This window comes from Struthio camelus, chromosome 4, assembly GCF_040807025.1.
Source record: "Struthio camelus isolate bStrCam1 chromosome 4, bStrCam1.hap1, whole genome shotgun sequence".
NCBI classification, from domain to species: Eukaryota; Metazoa; Chordata; class Aves; order Struthioniformes; family Struthionidae; genus Struthio; species Struthio camelus.
The window spans coordinates 19,247,104-19,270,349 of NC_090945.1; the positions used below are offsets into that span (position 1 = coordinate 19,247,104).

Here is a 23,246-nt window from a genome sequence, read left to right on the forward strand (position 1 = left end):
ATAATAGCTTTTTAAAGCAACTAAAACCACATATTTTTAAATGAAACTACTTGAAATTATACCTACCATTGAATATTTAATTCACATTCGTCATCCTGTAACAGTCTCACACATATCCTTCCTCCTCTAAAAACTTAACTAATGAAGTTCACATTCCCTTTATTCCCCTGGTTATTTCACTTTGGCTTTTTGTCTCTCTCTCTCTCTCTCTCTCTCTCTAATTTCTTAACAGGCAGCTAAGATCTTCTTTTAATGATCTCTTTTCCTTTTTCTAATTCATTATTGTTTGTCTGTCTCCATCTACCAATTCTTATTTTGATTCATCTAAAACCAGAACTTTTTTTTTACTGTTCTTTACTTCTTTGCTTTTCTGCTCACCTCGTAACCCTTCATGTGTAATAATACCCACAATAAATTTTGTTCCTGTATTTTTTTTTTAAACTACTAAGCGTTATCTGTCAAGCATAAAGCTTCCAAGCCCTTATGTTTCCCCTCAGAGTGGTCAAACATCAGAAAAAGTAGTATCACTTCATATTAGTTCTTCCAGTCGGTGGAATAATAAGGCTTTTTTGCTAAAGTGAAACACTGCTGCGTGACACAAATCATCACCTTTTCAGTTCACTTACAGTTTTCAGTGCAGACCTAACATTAAGAATTAGAAAGAAAGAGAAAGTCAGTGGATCCTTTTTCAAATGCTGTTTAAACTGTGGTTCAGTCTACACAATCTAATAGAAGCAGTATTTTATGTAAGAAAACACATTTTGTGACTTTGTCTACTCAAACAGGCATATACCTTTCCATTACACACTGAAAAAGAGACAGCACTGAATAATTTTGCAACTGTTCTCTGCATGGGCTTTTGATGAAAATGTTGTTTTCCTTCTGAAAATTTTTGGGGAATAGAAACTAATCCAGAAGGACAGAAATAAAGCAGTCACTTCGGTAGTTTACAGCATGATACACAAAGCAGCCCAATGAATAGCTCAACGCCTTTGCATACGGTTTTTATCTGCAAAGGATCAATGAGCTGTCAATCAGGAGACACTAAGTAATACCAATATTGACACTTATTTTCCCATGACACAGCAATTTGCCTCAGAATACACTGACGATTCTTATTTTAAAGATGGGGAAAATGAGTACAAGACATATACAGGGGAAACCCAGGAAAGGTCACATCAGAGAGTTTGTCATTCTGGATGCCAGCCTGTCTGTCATGCATCACAACAAAACGTCCTGCCTCCTAAAGCGCCACAGACATTTCCAGAGCCTCTGCTAGTACTTCAAACTGTAACTCTGCTGCTGGTTCTCAGCAGCACTAGATACCAGGCGATGGTGTTTGTGAAATAAACACCTACCCAGAGAAACAGATGATGTTACCATCAACCAAAGCTTAAAACTAACTTTAAGTAAAATCATTAAGTGCTCCTTTTTACCTGAAACCTTTTGTATGACTTCGTTTACTTCCTTCATGAACACTTTTTGTACAAATACCAAATGATTTAAGAGGTCAGTTGTGAGATTATGTTCAAAGGAACCAACCTGCCAAAATACAAAATTTTAAAACACAACTTTAAAACGGTTACAATACAATTTCAATTTTTTATGCATACATTTCAGTCATAATAAAATCGTATCATTATTGGCATTAAAAAAAAGCGTGCGGAATAGTTTTGCCTTGCAGTTTTTCTGCTGTAAATGCCTATCAGAAAGTTGCTGGACATTCACTGCTACATGAAAAAGTGAGAACGATTAACAATCTCAAGAGTTTACTCTTTTGTCTTTTAAGTTTAGTTTAAACAGTGAAATGCAGGACACTTCACAGAACTTGAGGGAAGTATGTGAACTGATAGCTAATTTCAGTGAAGTACAACTTCAAAGTAAGATCAAATCCTAAAGTCTTCCTCCAGCCAGGATAATACCCAAATAGACTGAACAAAGAGCAGCACCCAAATAAATTTCTCCCATAAGGATACAAACATCAAAAGTCTCTATCACAGGCGTGCTAGACAATTTTACTGACTAAATAAATGTGGCTAGTAGAAAGGCTTTTCCCCACCCAACCAATTTCTTCTAAGCAGCACACTTTCTAGTCCCAATATATAGTCTTTACTTTAGTCTAACTTTTTAAAATGTTTTTTTCTGCAAAACCTATAACAAAAATGGATTACCTGATCTAAGACATCAGTATAAAATTACATTGTATTTGAATCAGCCGCATAATATACTTTTGGCTACTTCACTGATGAGAAATACAGTCATTACCAAAAAAAGAGAAAACAGAATAAAACAAACAAACAAACAAAGGACTTAAACAGATCTTCCCTGTTTGTTTTTCACAAAATAACAAAAACCATCCAAATCCTCCAAATACAGTGTTCCTGACTGTTTAACATTTTGGCTGCTCATCAAACTAAGGACTGACAGAAGTTCTACTTCAGTTTCATGCAACTACAAATAATACGCTCGGAGCAACCTGCAAGCCCAAGACTTCTAGAGTAGGCCAGTAACTAAAATAAGCAGGTCAAGAAGACACACATACAGAAATGTAACAGATGGAAATATTCAACAAGTTGCCAAAGACGACTACGATCTTCAACACCTACTTCAGCCACACAACGTAGGTAGTTCCCTTGTAGGTAATAGCCTTGTTTAGCAGGAAGCTCGTCTATGCTCCATATTTGGTCTGAGTAAGTATCATGTTCTTCCATGATATATTTGCCTGACATAGTGACAGGAGGAAGGTTGAGACTTGCTGAAGGAGGAATGGTTGACATATCAGTGGCAGAGACTTTAGAAGTGAAGCGCAACCTGTGACTTGGAAGCTCAAAAGTAAATCTTGTTTGGGCACCTGTAAAAGGAAGATGGAGAAAAAGGTATGAACTGGCAAAAGACAACTTTTCATTTGTTTTTAAATTTAAGAACACTTTTGGAATACAAAACTTAAAATTATGTTAGAGTTAAAGGGCACAGTTCTCTAGAGCTATAAACACCCACCCACATGATTCTCAATTTTGTTTATTTAAAATAAAAAAACTGAAAAGAACATATCACTGTAATAACACAGAGAAGGCAGTCAAACTACCCCACTCATCTGTACTAAAGCCCTGTAAAAGCATTCTTGAGAAAACTTGCCTATCAGAATTTAATTAATCAGGGATCATAAACTGATTTCAGCAGTGGGAGGAAAGCTACCTAGGAGGAGGCTATATATGAACACATGCACGTTTCCATATGCTCTTGTATTCTGCCTTTGGCAATCATATATTACAACAACAGTGTAAATTCTCTCTATGGTCCCATCAGATTGATGTCCACGTTAAAAAAAAAAAAAAAAAAAGCTAAGCCAACAGTAACAGATTCAAAGCTCTAGCAGTAACTCAACATAAATCTCCAGTCCTCTTGGATTTTTTGATGAAAACGTTGTTTTCCTTCCAAAAAAACTTGTGGGGAATAGAAACTAATCACACACAATCAAACTAAAAGCCAAGTTTTTAAAGTTTCACAGAACCATTACCTGTCATTCCGTGACTCCTCATTCTTCCCATCTTATATTCTGCCTTTAGAGAGGGCAAGAGTGCGGCTCCAATCGCTATACCATCTATCATGGCACTAAATTTAAGAACTATAGGCTTCTTTTCTAAGCCTTCTGGCAGCTGGGGAAATTCATTTGTTTCAACAGGCGTTTGATTAATACTTGTTGGAGTCTTCTCAGAGGGCAAGGGAGTTGCAACATCTTCTTTTGTAGGCTGGGTGCTATTTATCAAGACAAAGATCAGAAAACACTTGGTTACTCCAACATTATAATGACTAGTCTGACACTGCCACATACTTTCAAAGCAGCACAAGCCCGTAAATTGGTGACAATTCTGGGCGTTCAAAAGTGCCTTACAAACTTACGCAGTTGATGGTTGCCTGATGAGATCTGAAATCTGCTTGGAGAGCTGATGGGAACTACGCACCATCATGCTGTGCAACGTGGCAGGATGCTGAGGGATGTTGATGCTGATAGCTCCAACTTTGACCACAGCAGCGTTGTTTGTTTTCAGCCCCCTTTGAGCACTGTACAGAGCCTGAGATTTGGCAATACTGCATTTCACTACAGTTCTAACAGAAAAGGAAAAAGGATTTGTTTGCATGTCTTCCTAAACAGTTAGATTTTTATGTTAAAATGTGTTTTTAAAAATTAATTGAATTTTCAAGTAAAAAGATAAGTGATTTTGTTTATAATCAACAAACACATTACTTCTGCTTTCACTTTACACACACAGAGGTACTACATGCCACAAACAACTACACTACACTTAAGAAAACTGAGGCATGCATTGCAAAAACACAGCTGTTAAACTGTATCTTGTGTAATGTGAGACCGTTTCAACTTATAACAAACCAGACTGCACATACACAGACAAATAGTCACACATTGGAACAAATAAGGGCCTTCTATTTCAACTCTTCTTTTACAAATAATCATGAATCATCCTTTAGGTAAGATCACTTAATAAAATCTAATTTTAGCATCCAAAAAGGCCAATGGAAGAAAGAGTAACAAATACTTAGGCAAGTGATAAATGGGTTAGTGAAATCATACTGATGTTTAATTGACACATACTATTCCAAAATATGAACTTCAAACTTTATTGTAATGTTAAGGAGGATACGGTTCATTAAAGTTACATAAGATAAAAATAAAACTGCACAAATTAACAAGCTCTGATGTCAGAATGAAGTTTTGACATATCGAAATTCACTAAACTCCTACTAAAAAGGATACACGGAGTGACACACTCACGTTTCTCACTTGAGATCAATTACTAGAGGGCTACTCAGTGGGAAAATACTACGCAGCCAGCCGAGAACATTATAGCCTCAGACGGGAAGACACACGGTTTTAAAGAGGTACTACCTTAGCTGAAATGTCTGAAAAACCAAGCCTTGTGAGACTGCAACATTCAACTGAAGAGTCCTTCAAAACTAACTTCTAAGGGACATAACTACAATATTTTTTGTATTATGATTTAATTTGCTCTGTGGACAGGTTGGTTTCATGGTGAAAACCACATTACTCAATTAAATCTACCTCCCTAAGTAGATTTCTCCTTGAAGCCCTAACGCAGGGCTTGTTATCACCTTAAACACTGGCTAGCCCAAAGCATCCCAGGTCTGGGACTACAACACAGATGTCATCTTTCTGCTTATAACAAGCAAGTCCAGAGCACTGCAATGCAACCACAGGCCTCTCAACAGTAGATGAGTTTACTGAAGCTATGGAAAGATTTCCAGGTTTTCACAGCTATGCAAGAGCTACAGGAGACCTAAAGCAGTCATTGATTAAAATTTTAGGGTAGAAAGTCAAGTAGAAATGATTTCAAAAATTTTTTAAGAATGCACAAAAGTGTGAGGAAGGAAATAAATCTTAATTCTTAAGTTTTTTCAGAAAAACATTATACAGGTACATATTAAGAAAGGGTAGGCTTAGTCTACTCTACCTCTTCAAAATAAAAAGCAATTATTTCTCTGTTGATGTGTTTGCATGTGCCCTACTCATATCTGCTCCTCAAAGCGCCACTATTCTGATTCACCTGTTATGAAGTCAACCAAGAATACATTTTCTCCATCAATAATAACTATATTAGCTGCTCAAGCACCACAAGGACAACTTAAGGGAAGTTGGAAGCTCTTTTCCTAACCTGTCCCAAATACACAGTACAGTCCATATCTAAGCTTTTTTTTTTTTTTTTTTTTTTTTTTTAGAAGTTAAAAGTAAATACAGTTGGAGTTAAAACCTGTATTGAGTCTACAATCAAATCTGAGCATATGAAACTACATCATTTTAAGTGTTTCCTTAACTGAGGAAAAAAGTCTTATACCAATATTGTTGCCACAGGAGAACTGGAAAACCAGAAATCCTACTTAGTCTGGACTTCACAAATGCTCAGCAAGGATAACTGTGCTTCTCTACCAAGGGATTTCCATATTTCAAGGAACTAATGTATTTCACTGTCACTTGCCTGGTCTACTCACAGGCTACTTCCATGAGAATGAAATGCTCAACAACTGCAAGGCTATGCATTTATTCTGAATGGGCATTGTACATTATACATCTGCAGTGGAATACGGTTGACTATTTTTAAAATAATTGATCAATATTTCATTTATATATGAACAATGCATTTGTAAGTAATTCTGTGTTCTTACATCAATTCCATAAATAATCACTCTCCAGATAGACTTGTGAATAAAGCTTTGTTCTACGACATAACAGGCTATAAGGCCAACACTCAACATAACAGACATTAGGGAACGGTAGAAAGACATCAGCAGAAGGCCTGTACCTGTACCAAACACAGGAATTACCACAGAACAAAATTCAGGCAGCAGCAGATACTTAGGGCATAGAGTGATCCTTCCCCTAGTTCCAGCGATTAGGGATTTACCTTGTGAACCAGAGGCTGTACTGTATTCAAGGCTCATTAGCAAATCTACTCTACGTCAGTTTGCCCAGTCCTTTAACTCATTTATATTTTTGCTGATCACATCATACATCAGTGAACTCTACTGTTCAGTGACGTGCAACACAAGAAAGTACTTCCCTTTGCTGGCTTAAAGTTGCTTGTAGGCAAAAAGTAAGAAAAAAATGACTAACTGCTTCTTTTCCAGCTTCGTTATATCAATTGTGATTTTACAGTTCACTGTATCTCCTTTCAGGGTCATCATCTATAAAGACATTTTGAAGTTAGCCTGCACTATCATGATACTGAATATGCACAAATGCTGTAACAAACAGCAATTGTACTAGGTCCTACGAACAGATATGCACCAGTGGTCTAAAGCAGGAAAAGAAACTCATCCAGAGAGTAGTACTTCGAAAAAAACAAAACAAAGAGCCCCACAATTTTCAGCTACAGAACTTTTCTGCTCCAAGTACTGCAGCGTCATTGTATAACAGGGCTTCTAGGCTGCCCACTGTACCATTTCTCATCTTCAACACTACCTCAGTAAGACCCTCTGGGCTTAGCATCAGGAAGAAAGTAAGCAACTAGAAAGAAAACACTGCATCTTTTCTATGCAGAAAGACCTACATATGCCTACAGGAACCTGGGGGACATGAAGGGGTTTCACTTTCATTTACAGTAAACACATAGGCAGAGTTTTAAGGAAAAAATTTTAAGTAAGCATAACATCTGAGTCAGCATACTTAGTAATCAGGCCCAGCGCTGGTATAAATAAAGACAAAAGGATTAGTCCTGTTCACACTGAAAGCATGGCAGGTTCTACCACTCCAAGCACAGCAGTTCCTAAGCTAAAAACGTTGCTTTACATTTATCTCCATTGTTTCACCTCATTAAAATAAGCACAGAAAGAGATCTAAAGAACTTCATTCAGGGAAATCACTCCGGCATTGCAGTAGGGACAGTATAGCGTAATGCCTGCCCCAAAAGTTAGATTGTTAAATGAAAACATACAAGTTTTTCTTAATAGATACTAGGAGGCTACATAAAGTTTTGTGTAGGCAATATTAGATGTTAAACTAAAACATATTCAAACAACTTCTGGCTACAATGACACACAGTAGGAATGCAGCCATTAACTACACAACACAGAGTTATTGCAAGACTATTAAACATAATAATATGACATACAGAAACTCTTGTTTGGCTGTGCTTGTAGGAGATGTAGGAAAATCCTCCAGTCTAGAGATGAAGATTGAAGAGAAAGCAAGAGAAACAAAAACAAAGCAAATCAAGAATAAACACTCATGCAAAATTAGGTACTTGTAACCCACAATATGACAAATATTTTCAAATTGAACAAGTTCAAGGGGTTACTTTTGTCTGTTTGTTTAAGATTTATCATTATTTTCACCTTTTTTTTGTAACCTGTTCATTGAAAGCTAAGTAAACTTACAGCATAAAACAGAAACATGAAGAACCTCAGCCAACTTCAGAAATACTACGTGGCTGTCAGATCAGAACTTTTATTTATCCTTCTGAAACATTTATCAGAAACAATTTAGCTGACAATGTTATTAAATCACTACATGCTTTAAGTTCTTTACAGTATTTTCCAAACTAAACAGGAGTTAAAAAAAAAAAAAAAAAAAAGACTCAAGTCACATTTAGCCCCTTTTATACAACATTACTAATATGCTAAAAACAGATCACATACTGAGGGTTACCCAGCTAACACCGAAACCACGTGAAGTTGATCTATATTACAAAGAGTTGTAGCTGAACTGTTGTTTTGCAACTCAAATTTAACGAAATTCAAATGGAAAAAAAGAAAAAAAAAATCGCATGCCTTCTTTGAGTCTGCGACCATGGCAAAAAAATGACAGTGTGGATGCCGAGTAAGTTATTCCAGGTGTCTGTGCACAAAAAGTGTTGGGGGGTGGGGGGGAAATGTGTGTGTATATATATATTTTAGTTAAATCTCAATCAATCATATAGAGGGTGAATAGACATTAGAACGGTAAAATAACACAAAGAATCATGCAACACGGAGTTCCAAAACGTATCTATTAGTGAAGCAACACAGATCTTTAATGGCAATAATCTGCATTAAGAGGTCAAATATTCCTTTAAAATTCCTTGCATCAGTGGAATCTACAAGCTTCAAAAATAATTAGAAGCATAACAGAAACAATACTCACACAATGTAATAAAGTTTCTATGTGCACCTCCCATGGAAGAAAACTGTTTCAGAAAGCCATGGTTTAGGTTTTTTGATTTTTTGTGAATAAGAGGATATATCTCCTATGACATAGCCAAGCACTTATCCATTTACGTTTAGATCTACAATCAGTTCTCAGCTTACTAATATATTTTAATAGAAAGAAACAGGAGTATTCACATTTATATAACTGTATGTCTTGAACTTGTGTGATTGGATGCCCTAGGCTGAAGACTATTCACTTGTTCATCATATCCCATAGTTCTCAGCTTACTCAATAAGTTAACTACATTACCTTAAATTTTTTGTTACGCAGTTACTGTAAATATTTATCACAAGCAGATCTTGAGAACTATCCAGATGAACATAACTCTTTTCTTACTATAATAATGCAATTAGATCTTTAGGAGGCAAACCTGGGCCCAATTCTGCAGCAGTTGCACGGCTGCCCCTGAGCTCTATGATTGCAGGGATTCTACCTAAAAAAACACATCATCATCAAGGCCTTCTCCATAGTAAGTTACATACCTTTGCTGACTCGCAACGCATACCGCTTCTTCGCACAATAACTTCTACAATTTTAAATTGTTAGGCTTCATACTTACTGGATGTTTGGGGTAATCCCCTCCAGCAGGACGATATTGACACCTCCTATGTGAGCAGTGGCACATGTCTCGGTCATCTTTTGATGCAGTACATCTTTAAGAAAAGAAAAGGCATTTAGCAGCACTTCATTCACTGCAGTACTTCCAGGTATGCCTACTGCTTTCAAATACATGGTAGTAACAAGACAATTCAAACATACCAGTTCTAGTAATCACATAAGTAATATTGAATTTAAATTGTGACCAGAGGAAGAAAGCTTTCAAAAATGCAAGAATAGCTTCATCTTCTGAAAGAACTTTCTTTCTATGTCATTTTCGGAAAATCTTGCCTCCTTTTAAATCCTTCAGCATGCTAGTTATATTTTTAAAAGAATACATCGAAGGTTATTATACTATCCACACAAAGACATAACATACATACATATTTACAGATAAAATATATTACACACGTATATACACAGTTACAGGTTTACAAACGTACATACGCATGTAGAACTGCCATATTTAATTTGATTATACAGTATCTTTTAGCTTATCTCACCTTTCATTTTTTCTTTCAGGGTGAAACTGCCATGGATTCTCTTCAGTTCAGATTCCATCGTTAGACCCCCGATATCTGCCTCAAGGTGGGTACGATTTACCATGCCTATGCCAAAGACTATTAGAGTCACATGCTGTGGCTCCGAAGTCACCAGACTGCGCTTCCTCTGTGTCTTGTTCAAGCTGCCGTTATCTTGTTCATTCTCAAATACCACTCTACAAGCAGGTTCAGTTGGGCTTCGAACACCTACACAAATACAAAGGAATTATTCAAGGCTATTTTACAAAAAATTCTTTAGTGTATCTTATTTCCATTCGTATTTAGAACCAAGGACCACAACTTGCACATGATGGGAAGTCTTTAGGCAAATCATCTGGGCCCCATTTATTCAATTCTAACAGGAACCGCCAACTGAAGCAAACGCAAGACACAACAGCGACAGTAATGAGTGATGAGATTTCAGTGTTATTCTTATTTAGATATTTTCACATGTGCTTTATATTGGTACTCACATCTATGTGCTTTCATTGTTACACAGCTCTGGCAGCTTCCAAGTGTCTAATTTCTTTGACTTTATAATTAGACTTTCTTGATCTTTTCAGATCATTCAGCACCCAAAGGTTCTTATCATTTAATTTTGGGTGAACTATTTTTCCTTTTAACTACTCAGAACATAAAAGCAACATAATTAGAAAATTTACATTTTCCACAGATACCATAGCTGTGGATATTATATTTTGACCACGAACGAGATATCTCCCTCTGTTTAGCAGACGATCTCATTTCAGTATGACGCTTCCCCAGTTTTTCATTCTTTAGTTTAAAAAAAGTCCAAAGAAAAATATGTCCAACTTTAATAACTACACACCATCCCTTGCATATTTATAGCAACTTAATAAGTTCCCCCCAAAAGAGAAGGAGGATGCTAAGTCAGCTCTCAAGTTTACTTTGCTGTGCTAAAATATATCGCAGAGAGCAAAAATCCTAATTCTAAAGGTTATAGGTGAAATTTTGGCCCAAACATACGTAAGCTTCGCTGGCCTTAAATGAAACTAGTGTTTCACCGTTTTCCCGCTCTTACCTCAAAGCCAGGTTCCCAGAAGGAATTTCTGCTCGGTGATTCACAGTGCAGAAATGATCTCACTCCAGATCACTTACATATGCACTTTAACATTTTCTCAGAAAAATAATACAGCATTTCCCTTAGCTTCTTAAAAACAAAATCCCACCTATGGGGGAACACTCAATCTACTCTGTACACAGTTAACCAGAAAAAGCTATCTGTTAAAACATAGTCCAACTTTGTCTGGGTTGCACCCAGCGCAAATGCAGATTAACAGAGTTGACCAAGAATATCAAGGAACAATTTAAAACCAATCAATCGACATGCAACTGTGGGCAGAATTTGACCTTTAAGTTTACAAGTGAAAAAACTAAAGTAGAGATACCATTACATTTTATAAAGCTAGCAAATCAAAGTTTTGACCACTTACAGGCTCCCCGACTCATACCCGCAGCCCCTCTGGGCAAAGTTAGATGGGATGGACAACATTCAGAAACTGCCATATGATCAACCTTCAGAAGAATACTTTCCAGCAAAAGCACGCGCTCTAAATCACTTAGATTCATGAACTAGTTTACCTGTTGGCCCAAAAGTTTCGGAAGACTTTTCTAAAATACCGGTTGGATCAGAAATGAGCGAATAGAAGTTCAACAGCTTATACATATTTTGCCAACACTCAGCAGAAGGTTCACTCTGTTCTGACACAGTAATAGAGTCAGAGTCATCCATATGAATAGTCATGTGGTCAACTACATCTTTTGAACCTTTCCTGGATACTTTGGAAGTTCTTCTTTCTGACCTGCCCAAGGAATTCTTGTTTCGAGATTCTTTCTTACTGTTCTCATTGTTTGTTCGTTTGTTCTTGGCATTGTTCACTCTGTTACCTCCATTAAGACTTCCTCGAGAGCTTCGGCTAAAATCAGAAGAGCGGAAGTCTCTGTGTTTGCGGGTTTTAAAAGTGGGTGTTGGAGAGGCTGATCCAGCTGTGTATCTGCTAAGTTTGATGTCTGTCTGCGTGGCTTTGATATCATCAATCATCGTACTGAACTGATGAATAAGACGAACCAGTGCCATATCTACATGCTGGCTTATGGATTGGCAAGAAATTGTAAAGTTACAGTGAAAGGTATTATAATAGCGTTTATTCAAGTCATGAAAAGAAAGGGCACTGGTAGAGTTCTGAGGTGTGCACATAGATTTCTCCATCACAACAGCACTAATACTAAAAGTTTCCAACATCAAAGCTGGTTTGAATTCAAGTGGGGGAAGATTGACAGCTCCTTGCCTAAGGAAAGAAAAGATAAAAAGAAACATAGTAGTAACTTGTATGACTAGTATGGAGTCCAACATTCTTACACAAGGGTACATCTGCTTTCTGAATTCAACCTTTTATTTCCTTTAGGATATCACCTTCGCACTGCAGTTGAACATACTGAAAATGAACTTTTATACTACCATATTGTGTGCTACTAACAAGGCAGTCCCTCGTTTTGGTTCTTTGTTCTATGAAAACTGTAGTTTGGCATGCAATTGTCCATCATACGCTGAAGCTTTGCTGAAGACACTTGCCAGGGGGCAGGAGAGGAGAAGAGGCAGCATTTACAATGCAAACATTTTTTTTTAAACAGGTTTGATTACAAAACAGCATTTCAGAGCCTCTCACATTTCCGCTGCTGTTCCCAGCCAGCTCCTCCTTCCCCAATCTCCAATTTTGAAAAGTAGCTGAGGTTAAAACATTCCAAACCATTACACAGGAAAACAAAAAAAAAAGTTTTAATGGGAAGAGAAAACAGACAAGATTAAAAGAAAAAAAAGACGACTACTTATTCTATGAAAGTACTTTAAAATTCTATTTGATATCTAATTGGCAATGAAAAAAAACAAAATAAAGAATTTCTGTTACTTAAACAATATAAATATTTTCAAATATTTAACAACATACCTTCGAGCTCGCTTGCTTTTTCTTTCCTTTGCTGTATCTGAATCAACAATATCTGCTCTAAGGCAGTCCAAAGTTCCTGAGAACGAAAGGTGCTCTCCAAAATACATTCTGTAGCAGAGTGGCATCGCATCCTGGGATTGAATTCCCGTGTAACTTAGAAGAGGTTTGAAAACAACCTACAAAACAAAAGCCACTGATTTACTTCTCACTGTCTAGATTATTCCGGTATTGCTGTTTTCCTGTTCCATCATTTGTTGACCTACAGCATTTACAACACATCAGCTACATAACATAAAAAGCTTTAGAATTTTATTGGCAGTGCTGTAAAACAGTAAAGAAGAAAAAACGCAGAAGCTTTGTAGTCTTTTTGAGTAAGACAACTGACTACACAGCAAGCTCATGTTGAATGCTGAGCTGTGGGAGCAAGTGTTCTGCAATATACCGTTATGCATTCTCCCCAGGAAAAAGTATTCTGGAGAACCAGGTCATTTTCGCACACGCCCAACACATTCTTCAAAGTTAGAAGATAATGCTCCGTCAATCACCACTCATAACGTGCGCCAGGGGATGCCTCAGAGGTTTCTTGAGCCTTCCATAGGAGTACATAGGACAAATGCGTGCAACAAAACAGTATTTTCATCACTGTAAAGTTTGGGAGGTTTTTTGTTTTACTTTTTAAAGTAATAACTAGTTTTCTCCTCCAGAATTCCAAAACATATCAGCAAAAAACACCCCTACCTGTGCATCTGCTAGCTGGACAGCAGGGAACCCCTGGTTACTCTCTTCTACACCTGCAATGTCATCCTGACTGGTGCTGTGCTGCGAATGTGTGCCATCCAGAGTGTTCTGGTCACTAGACAAAACTGTGTTGAAGTCTGAGGCAGAGGGTATTGTAGGAAGGTTGGGCGCCACACCTGAAAAATAAATACCCATGGAACACTAACACCACAGCAAATCTTAGCACTAGCAACTCTGTAAATTCAGCTAGGTTAGTCATGTTAGAAACATGAGACAGACACACACAGAAAGTCAGAGTCTTGACCAGGTGCATAACATCACAAAAAGAGCACCTAGGATTAAGACACTGTCTGATATTGCTGAAACAGGTAATAACTACAAATAGTCCAACTCATATTTGAAAACTACAAAAGTATTTCCTTCTTTCTGCCCTCCTTCCCAAGGCCTTTTGTCCAGATGGCATTCTGCGCGGTAGCTCAATACTTCTGTTTAAACTGAAATAGAAAATCAGTTGCATACACAGCCAACAGAAAGTAAAGATTAACCACAGTTAATCTTTAATACTTTAATACTAATACTTGCTTTTAGTACTTAATGTGCAATATACTTCTGTTCGTTATTAGCCCCAGTGCAAGACCCACTAATTAGATCTCTATCAATCATTCTCTAGGCAAATATGTTCTTCATAAAAATGATTATGAACAGCCAGTTCCCCAGAGCTGCTCCATTCATGAACGATCAGACTTGCAACACAAGGGCTGTGCAGTGGTGAAACATCGGCATCTTAAGTCTGGACTCACCACCTGCCACGAGACAGAGCTGTTCTGCAAACGTACGTTAAGTCTGAGTCTTCTGACAAGTGCCGTAAGCTGTGGTTCTGACAGGCTCGACTATGCATTCCCACAGAAAAGCAATTCGGATAGATCTGTCTCCAAGTTAGAGTTACTGTAAGCTTAATTTCAGGAGTGTGAGGTTCTGAACAAACTACTACAGTTTCAGTAGGAAAAAATACAGGTTTCTTTAAAAGCAGAATTGAACACCATAGTTCTATGCTATGACGTTTTGCAGAAATCCCGTTACAGTTTAACAGTTTACGGAAGAGCTACACTGGCTGAGCAACCTATACAACACAGAAATTGTTTGTGCAATCAGACTGTTTGTTCAACATTAAAAACAAACAAAAAACAACTCTAAAGTTACCGCCTAAGATTAACACAGTAAAGTTTGAAAGACTTAATAGAAGAAACATTCAAACTTAGAATTAATGAAAGCTATAATATATATGTTTCAGGATTATGAATCAGGACAGGCTTATGAAAGAATCATAAGTAAGCTGCGTTAACTTGTTACATATCTGCTGCTTTAATATGCTTAAGCCTTTCAAAAACATATCTTCTCTTTTCTCCCTCCCCTTACACCAGCTGACCACTTCCCATCCCTGAAGATTAACAAAGAACATTACTCTCAGAATAGGTAGAATATGTGTCATTATGTTTAGTCTCAAAAATAAACCGAGAAAGATCAAGGATTCCAACGTACACAGTATTCTTTATAAGAACAGTAACACTTCCCACAAGAGAAGAGTGAGAAATACTGGTAAGTTTCCAAAAATCATTAATTAGCTGGAGCAAGTCTACACCTGAGAAAGAAGATGTGTGTCCTAAAAATTCCCTTTTCAGTAGTTTAACAATCCTACTTCCTTTGCTTTTGGATTCCTCTGTTCTTTATAGGACAAGTAGCTTGAAAATACTGAGTAATAGAGCCAGTCATAAGTAGTATGATAGTAGCCAGAATAAAAATGTTCGCATATTATTTATATCAAGATGTTTATAGTGTCATTTTCAAAGCCTTGCAAGTTTATAAGGTATGTAGATTATTTTATTCTCTAAAACATAGCACCTCCAATGCCAGTACTATCTTCACCTCACAGATAAGGCATTTCACAAATAAAGAAATTCCTGAAATCTTCTTAAAGACATACATTAAGCAAATTTTTATACCAACCACTCAACAACGGCTTTTAAAGTCAAAATATAGGCATATGCAAATTATACAGATGAAAAATAACTAACAAAATGCAAGGAAACGTGTAACTAAGAATCATTTTTTGGCTTAACTTTGGCAGCTATACATAATTCATGGTTCAATACTTAAGAAAAAGTTAAATTTACTGGGGTGAGGTACAGTAAATAAAACAACAGTTTGGCTTCAATCACATTTGTTCTTTTTCTGGTTTCCTGAGAAGTCCCACAAGTAGTATTTATGTTTGTTGAACTCTCTAAACCATTTGCTCAATTACTCAAAGAAAAACGTGGTAACACAGGAACAGCCAACCCACACCCGTATGCTAAATTCAGCAGTAATTAGCAATACCTGTTGGAAGACTATTGTGTCCAGATTTGGTGGCTGGGCTTTCTTGTACTACGCTTCCTCTGTTACCCACAGCATTCGACATCCAGTTGTAGAAACTCACAGAAGATGGCTCAGACAGCAAAGGATGTTCAGATAACATGTCTGTGGCCACAGTATTTCCTAAACAGGTAAATGAGAAGCTTTAACGTTCATTGTATCAAAGTCATAGGGAACAGCAGGTACACAGCATGATTTTAATGACATTACACGTTTACTGTTAAAATGTTAATAGTAGTCCTCAGGGTCTATTATAGTGAACTGTAAGTCAAGCTGCGCTCTTGCAAACTACGCATGCTACCATAGAAATTATACGATGACTATACCAACAGCTGTTGCAGTACAAATGTCTTTGTATTTGTTCATCTTAAGCATAATTAGAAGAAGGGAGTCCCTAAGAAACCAAAATATCTTTTTGTCCAAGTAATATGTCATCCCCTGACAACAAAGGAGAGAGATTTTTGGGGGGGGGGGGGGGGGGGGGAAGGAGGAAAGCAATATCATACTTCCCCCCCCACCCCCATAAACTATTAGCAACGCACTCTGAACACTAAAAGAGAATGCAAAAGCTTCAACATACTTATTTCAAACTTCTACAGAAAACATGTTTTCAAGAGACCATTACTAGAATTCTGCACGTTACTATTAAATACACTAAACTAAACGACTGGAACGTTAGCTTTGCTCCGCTGCTTGTACAAGGTCAAGACAAAAAAAAAAACAACTAACAACTACAAAACGATCAATTCATTTCCTTATCCAATTAAAAAGAATCATTTGTGTAATTATATATACCACATACATCCCCTCAAAAAGTAGCAAGCCTATGTAAAAGGAGAACACTTTGTTTAGTTAGTGGACATCTCTTTGCCGAACCTCATGTACTCACTGTCTGTTTCTTCAAAACCATACGGTGCAGTGATTTCTAGGAACTGCTATTAAAAGCTGCAATGCTTACTTAGAGGGGAAAAAAAAGTTAAACAGAAATGCTAATTCACTGTGAAAATACAGCTCCTTTTCTACAGAAACCACTACAATAAAATCAGCTTCCCCTCCCACTTCAACTTAGGATACATCATACCTGTTCTTGTTAAAGAACTACTTTTAACGGCAGTTGTACTTCTTTGAGGAGTCCCTTCTAAAAGATTATGCAAGCTAGGAAAACTTCCGGTAAGATAGCTGAGCAGACTCTCTTTTCTTGGACTTTCTCTGACTGCCAGTCCAGAACGGCCAACATGCACTGGTGAATCTGTAGCTGTATCTCCACTGGTGTAGCTTAAGGAATGGTACGGATGTATCCCCTTGCAGGCAAAACACGAAAATTAATGAAGTTATGTGTGAACTGTAAAACCGAAATAAATGCTATTTGGCCTGAATACAAGACTGGGACTCAGGAACTCCAAAATCTCATTTCTAGAAACTTCAGACAAGTTGCATTTCAATTTTGGCAGGCCGCATGCCTTACAGGTATTGTGCATAGAGGTGTTATAATATTGAATTCTCAAGTATTAGGAATTTTATGTGTAACAACAGTTTAAAGAAAAACCAAAGACGTATGAAATGGATTTGCAGGCGTGTTGAATTCAGCTAAAGCAAGTTTACAGAAGAAACAGTACATACTACTGAATATGAACACAAACTTTGCGTGTATTTGTTCTTAGTCTAAAAAAAGGTACCTGAAAAGGAACCAGTACAAGCTATAAAGCTGCCTAACACGCAAAAGACAACAAACAGCTTTAAAAATAACCACAGGCTCTTCCTATTCAAGAAAGCAGAGATAAAAATAAGATCTTGCAGTTTTCTGAACAGTTTGCGGAATACAAAAATGCACCAACTTAACTACAAGTTATCGGATGGCTCTTTGTCAATCCTGGAGCTTGTATAACGTGAGCTAAAATGTCGTTCTGCCTCCCCACCACTACATTAAAAGCCAGAAAAGTTAATGCACATCCTTAAATGATGCACATATATATTGTTTTTAAACGTGGCTCTGAAGTTAACTGGCAAGAAAAACAATAAAGAACAGACAGAGAATATACACCAGCTGATCCAACACCACTCTTCTGCCGGGTAAGGAACGCACCTGACTGGCACAGTAGTCCGTGTGTTATGGCTGCATTTCACACAAATATTTATTCATCTGCAGTCAACAGAATTAGTTCTAAACAGAGCAGCTACAAACCACCTTCCCCTCACGCACGCTGCTATAAAAACCTACCTTTATTTTCAGAACAGAGTCACTGTGAGTGTGAGTCTTGGATAACTTCCTCATGATCTCAGCACCAGTTACAGGCCCAGAAGAGCCACCAGCAGGTGGAGGGCGATTAGCTGTTCCTTCTAACAGCATTGTATGTTCACTGACTGTAGCTGGATCAAGCAAACAATCGTTCTCATTAGTATATCCACGGGAAGCCGAGGTTATCTATTATTAGATACATTTATCTATCAGCCGCCATGAACTTTCAGATTCTGACATACACCTACGCATATCTGGGTAGGGGACTCGAGGGATTTTAAGACAAACAAAGCCTCAAACGTGGCCTACTGGAATTTGTTTAATAACGCAAATCTTGCTGTTGCTCACACAGCTGTGGCTCTGCGCTACGGACCCAAAGGAAAGTTATTGTACTCTCGAGTGAGCTCACTTGCACAGGCAAATGCTGCCGGTGCCTACGTCCAATTAATCCCTTCCCTAAAAGTCCTCATGGGGGACAGTATCCACTATAGGACAGGCATTAGTTTACTCTCACGTTGAGCCTAGTCAAATCCCAAACCTGAAAAAGTTAGGTGGGCATGCCTGCTGCTGAAATACTCTGCTGTGCCCCTTCTTTTTGCAACTGTGAGAAGGGAATTCTGGTTCAAGGGTGCTAAGGTCCTTCTGTTACTTCAATTTCAGCACATTAGACCCCAAACTTCGGGGTGGGGTGGGGGGGTTGTCCTGAGAACACGAACAGCTGATACACCAGAGGTATTAGTTTGAATCTCCATAATGAAACAAATCACACTTTTTTTTTGTTGCCTCTGGCATAGCTGATCTTTTTTTTGAACTGAGACACTTGTATTTGCATGAATTTCATCTCTAAATCTACACAAGGAGGCAAAATTGTCAGCCCATAAAACTCCTGGTGAATAAAAACATGCACAGAAAACAAAAAAAAATAGTGCGCTGCTTCTAGTAGTTTGTTTCTGTTCAAGCAAAAGCAGGTGTTTTACAGGAGAAGGCAAGCATTTCCATACTCTATGATTACATACAGGTTTCACACACACACACCTTTGTTGTTGCTCTCTTTTAGCTCATGACTGCTACTTGGCTTTTAGCCAGATGCAGGTTCTTTTCTTGTTTTTTTTTTAATCATTTTTCCTCAATATTACATAACTCATTTAAGAAAATAAAAACATAAGCATTATTGCTTCTGAGCGCAGTAGCATTGTATATAGATGCTAGAAACACAAAATAATTGCATCAATGCAAGTCAGTGAAAAAAAAAGTATTCCAACAACGTACGTGTATTCATGACTTTCCTTTCTATAGTGATTTAAGGTGGTTATACATCAAAGTTGAATGGGACCACCTAAATCCGTAACTTATGTCAAATTAGCAATGTGCAATTTGGCAAGAGAAATCTATCACAGACGAACGCAGGAAAAATTAGTATTTATGAAAATATGTCTTCATAGAGGAAGACAAGTAAGAAGATAGATTTGAAGCTATTCAAGTTCCTGGGAGAGTTCATAAAATTGCATGCTGCACTTCTAAAATAAAATCAGAAGAAATACAACAACATCCTAATTGAAAGAATTAAGCTGAAGTATTTTGTGCTGTAAGTAACAAAACGTGCAAAGGAAAAGATCAGGTCTCCTGTTTTTTGTTGTGTTCCCCACCCCAACAAGTGACAATTATAACTACAGTATTAAAATAATACTATTATCAGCAGCTTCAAAATGACAATGATTCTAAAAAAAGAGGCATTGGTTTAAACAGTTTTAATACTAGACATTCAAGCATTAACACTAAAGCTACTAATGCTCTGAGAGGAGCTACTTGTCCCTGTGAACTTCTCCAGGATAAGGACACAAAAATACCTGCATCAAATTCAAACTCCGCTCCGTCAGCACTCGTGTCACTCTGAAGGGCCCCTCCGTTGTCTAATCCATCCTCGTGCTCGCGGCACGTGTTTGTCGGCAGCTTCACTGGCTGAGCTGGTCTGTGTAAGCTGACTCCTTTGAAGGCTGGGGTCACCACAATGAACTTCATCCATTGCCTTGCTAGGGCAACTAGACCCTTCTTTAAGGTTACTAAGGCAGGAAGGCCATCGCTCTTAAATAGGAAAAAAGGGAAAAAAAAAAAAAAGATCCGTTATAAAAACATTTTATACACAGACAAAATATTCCCATTTCTGCAATTTATTTGGCCAAACACAGACTTGAAACCTTGCCCCCTTTAGATCTCTCTGCTCAAGATGCTTACAGTGGATACATGCGGGCAACGTACAATACCCGTTCAGACATAAAAAGCCACAGTTTCAGCAAATAAAATTTACTGCTTAATTGAAAACAGTAAGTAAGTTCATTTACCTGACCTAAGGATCTAGCCCAATGGGTCAGAAATTAACAGCAGTAAACAGGATTATAAATTATTAACAGTACTCCAGTAATTATAATGCTAGAATTCATAACAGCACTAATTTGACTATAAGAACAGAACTGAACTTTAAAAAGGCAAGTTTTTTTTCTTTGTTGGTAAGCAGTCTTTTAAATAAAATATGAATTTGAGGAAGCAAACAGGGATTGTTCTATTGAAATCATCTTTTATCAAGCAATAGCACTATTGGTGGCAGAAATCACTGGGCTCTCAGCTGTACCTCTGCTCACTTTTGAAAATATGTAGTTTAAATCTGACAACCATGGAAGGAGATTATGAGAATGAGAAAAAAATCAAAGACAAACACTCTTCCCGATGGCTAATATAGCTGGGCAAACAACTATTTACTATTATAAACTAGAGTAACATTTACATTCCAAAACCACCAAGAAAGAAAAGATCTTGAGGTTTCCTTTAATCTTGAGGTTTCTGCAGCTGTAGCTTTTTTTTTTTTTTTTTTTAAACAGTAAGCTGTCTACATAATCAGAGTAATTCTAAAAGCTGTGAAGAGTAACTGTGAGGAAATTTGAAATAATTTAATTAGCATCTGCTCTTAATATTGAATGAATCTCAATTATCGATTTAAGACTACAGAGACAGGTTTGCTTGTTTTACTACTTCACTGTTATCTTTTAGGAAAATTTAAAATATTGAAATCTGATAATAAGGCCTTTAATAGATGACTTTTCACTTTACGATTTCTTATATAGTTATTAATAAAACAGCTCAGTAAAAATTGTGCACATACACAGGTCACAACACAAAAATAATAGATCTTAAAAACAACTAACAGAACGCACACAACACAACACCACACACATTGAAGAAGAGACAAGTCATTTCTACTTAGTAACTTAAGGATATATAAGTTGGGGGTGGCAGAGGGGTTCCTGTTTGTCAGCCTTCCTTAAACAGTTACTTAATTTAAAATACCAGAATCGGTACATTTCAGGCTCACATGTTGTGTTATTTGGATTTTTACAGGGCAACTCACCATAGTGGCATCCTCAATAATGGAGTAATTTGCTTGATGAAGGTAATGGTGCAATATATTACACAGCAAACAGGAAGGATTTTCTTGTAAGAAACGAGCCACTTTGGTAAGCCTGTTGTACTTGCTTCTCAGAGGAAAGTGCACACTTTTATTCTAGAATAAAATACAACAACTTTTCATATATGAAAACACTTGCAAACAACAGCCTTTGCATGAAGCACAAGACTTCAGCTAAGATATCACAGACTGCTAATCTGCTATACAAACTAAAACAACAATTTTCCACATGGGTACAATATGATAGCAGTGTAACTTTTAAGAAGTGATACCCAAAAAATTATTTTTGATATTTATATGAAATAATAAGAGAGAAGGCTGGATACAAATCTCAGACTTTGCAAAGTTATTTCTAGACTAGTGGGCATATATGCACAGCTAGCTGAGATTCTCAAGTAAGTTTTCTAGTCCTAGTAAGAAAAAACATTTACACAAATTTTCTAATTTGGCTTCATGCTTGAAAAGGAAGCGGGTAGCAATAAAAAACTTTCGCAAAGGACGATTTTGAGTACAGCATAAAACTATGACCGGCACTAAGCTGGTCAGTCTTACAACACAAGATGGGGTCTGAACCTACACACACTTCTCAAAATCTTCCCACTAGATGGTGCTAACTAAGTGAACAGCAGAAAACAGCCTACACACGAATAGGATCCTTAGCACATCACAGTAAAAACTGATTTGTCATAAAAGATCCACCAATCCTACTTTTCAGCTAGCAAATGCCCATTTTGCTCTTCTCACTAAAACGTTTTACCCTCCCTTTGTCTGCCTTCCCTCACCATAGCCTTATGTGTCTGATAAGCACAAAGACACATAGCAGGGGCACAGAAACTGGTATTTTCTTTCACAGAAAATATCTGAACACTTCACAGTTCAACAAACCTACATTTTTCATAAAATATGCCAGATGCTACAGCCATATTTCTCTTCCTTACTTTCCTTTTTCAGAACACGGACTCTCCAGCTATTTTAACAGGAGATGCACTGATGTCAGAGCAGCGAGACCTCCTTACTAGTAACAGCTAGAACTTTTTCCCGTTGAAATTTAGGTTCTCAACACAAAGTATAGGTAGTGAATTCTTGTGACCAATTCTGGAAGTGAAGTGTCATAAGAGACACTAATTTTGTCACTGAAAACATCCAGATCCCAAAATGAATATGTATTACATATTACACTGCTCCACTCTGATTTGCCCATTGATTTTACTAAGGTCTTTTACCTCTAATGCTTCTGTCATAATACAACCCATAACAGCACAAATTCGCAGAGTTCCTTCAGTGTCTAGTTTATTTAATGAGGATTTCACTTGATCAATGGGAACAAGCCAAGCACCAACTGCAGGAGTTGCAGTACTCAGGAGGTTCAGCTGCCTGTTGAGAAGACCACCAAGATTTAGTTTTTCACAATCAACAGCAGCAATTAGTAAGACTTTCTAATACCATCATGAATTACTTTCAAACAGGTGAAACAGAGCAAGACAACATCATCAAGTAACAAAAACAGACTTACTGCCCACAAAATGAAAATTAGAAAAACACACAAGGCAGGTTTTTTATACACTCACATATACATATTTTC

General features: G+C 37.2%; 1 protein-coding gene across 14 annotated transcripts in view; it reads right to left on the reverse strand.

Moving 5' to 3' along the window:
- The window catches only part of BLTP1 (bridge-like lipid transfer protein family member 1), a 303,766-nt gene that overhangs the window by 38,973 nt on the left and 241,547 nt on the right, over positions 1–23,246 (reverse strand). For 11 of the 14 annotated variants that reach the window (XM_068941654.1, XM_068941650.1, XM_068941651.1 and 8 more), the window contains exons 38-53: positions 22,888–23,038; positions 21,608–21,760; positions 20,055–20,289; positions 18,190–18,338; positions 17,053–17,272; positions 15,936–16,094; positions 13,563–13,738; positions 12,825–13,000; positions 11,461–12,167; positions 9,820–10,065; positions 9,279–9,372; positions 7,644–7,694; positions 3,901–4,107; positions 3,518–3,756; positions 2,607–2,851; positions 1,437–1,542 (exon numbers count right to left, since the gene is read on the reverse strand). In XM_068941654.1, the coding sequence (XP_068797755.1) occupies positions 1,437–1,542; positions 2,607–2,851; positions 3,518–3,756; positions 3,901–4,107; positions 7,644–7,694; positions 9,279–9,372; positions 9,820–10,065; positions 11,461–12,167; positions 12,825–13,000; positions 13,563–13,738; positions 15,936–16,094; positions 17,053–17,272; positions 18,190–18,338; positions 20,055–20,289; positions 21,608–21,760; positions 22,888–23,038 (3,314 nt within the window). The remainder of the gene's footprint in view (positions 1–1,436; positions 1,543–2,606; positions 2,852–3,517; positions 3,757–3,900; positions 4,108–7,643; positions 7,695–9,278; positions 9,373–9,819; positions 10,066–11,460; positions 12,168–12,824; positions 13,001–13,562; positions 13,739–15,935; positions 16,095–17,052; positions 17,273–18,189; positions 18,339–20,054; positions 20,290–21,607; positions 21,761–22,887; positions 23,039–23,246) is intronic. The other 3 variants (XM_068941653.1, XM_068941643.1, XM_068941642.1) reach the window with 2 other exon arrangements.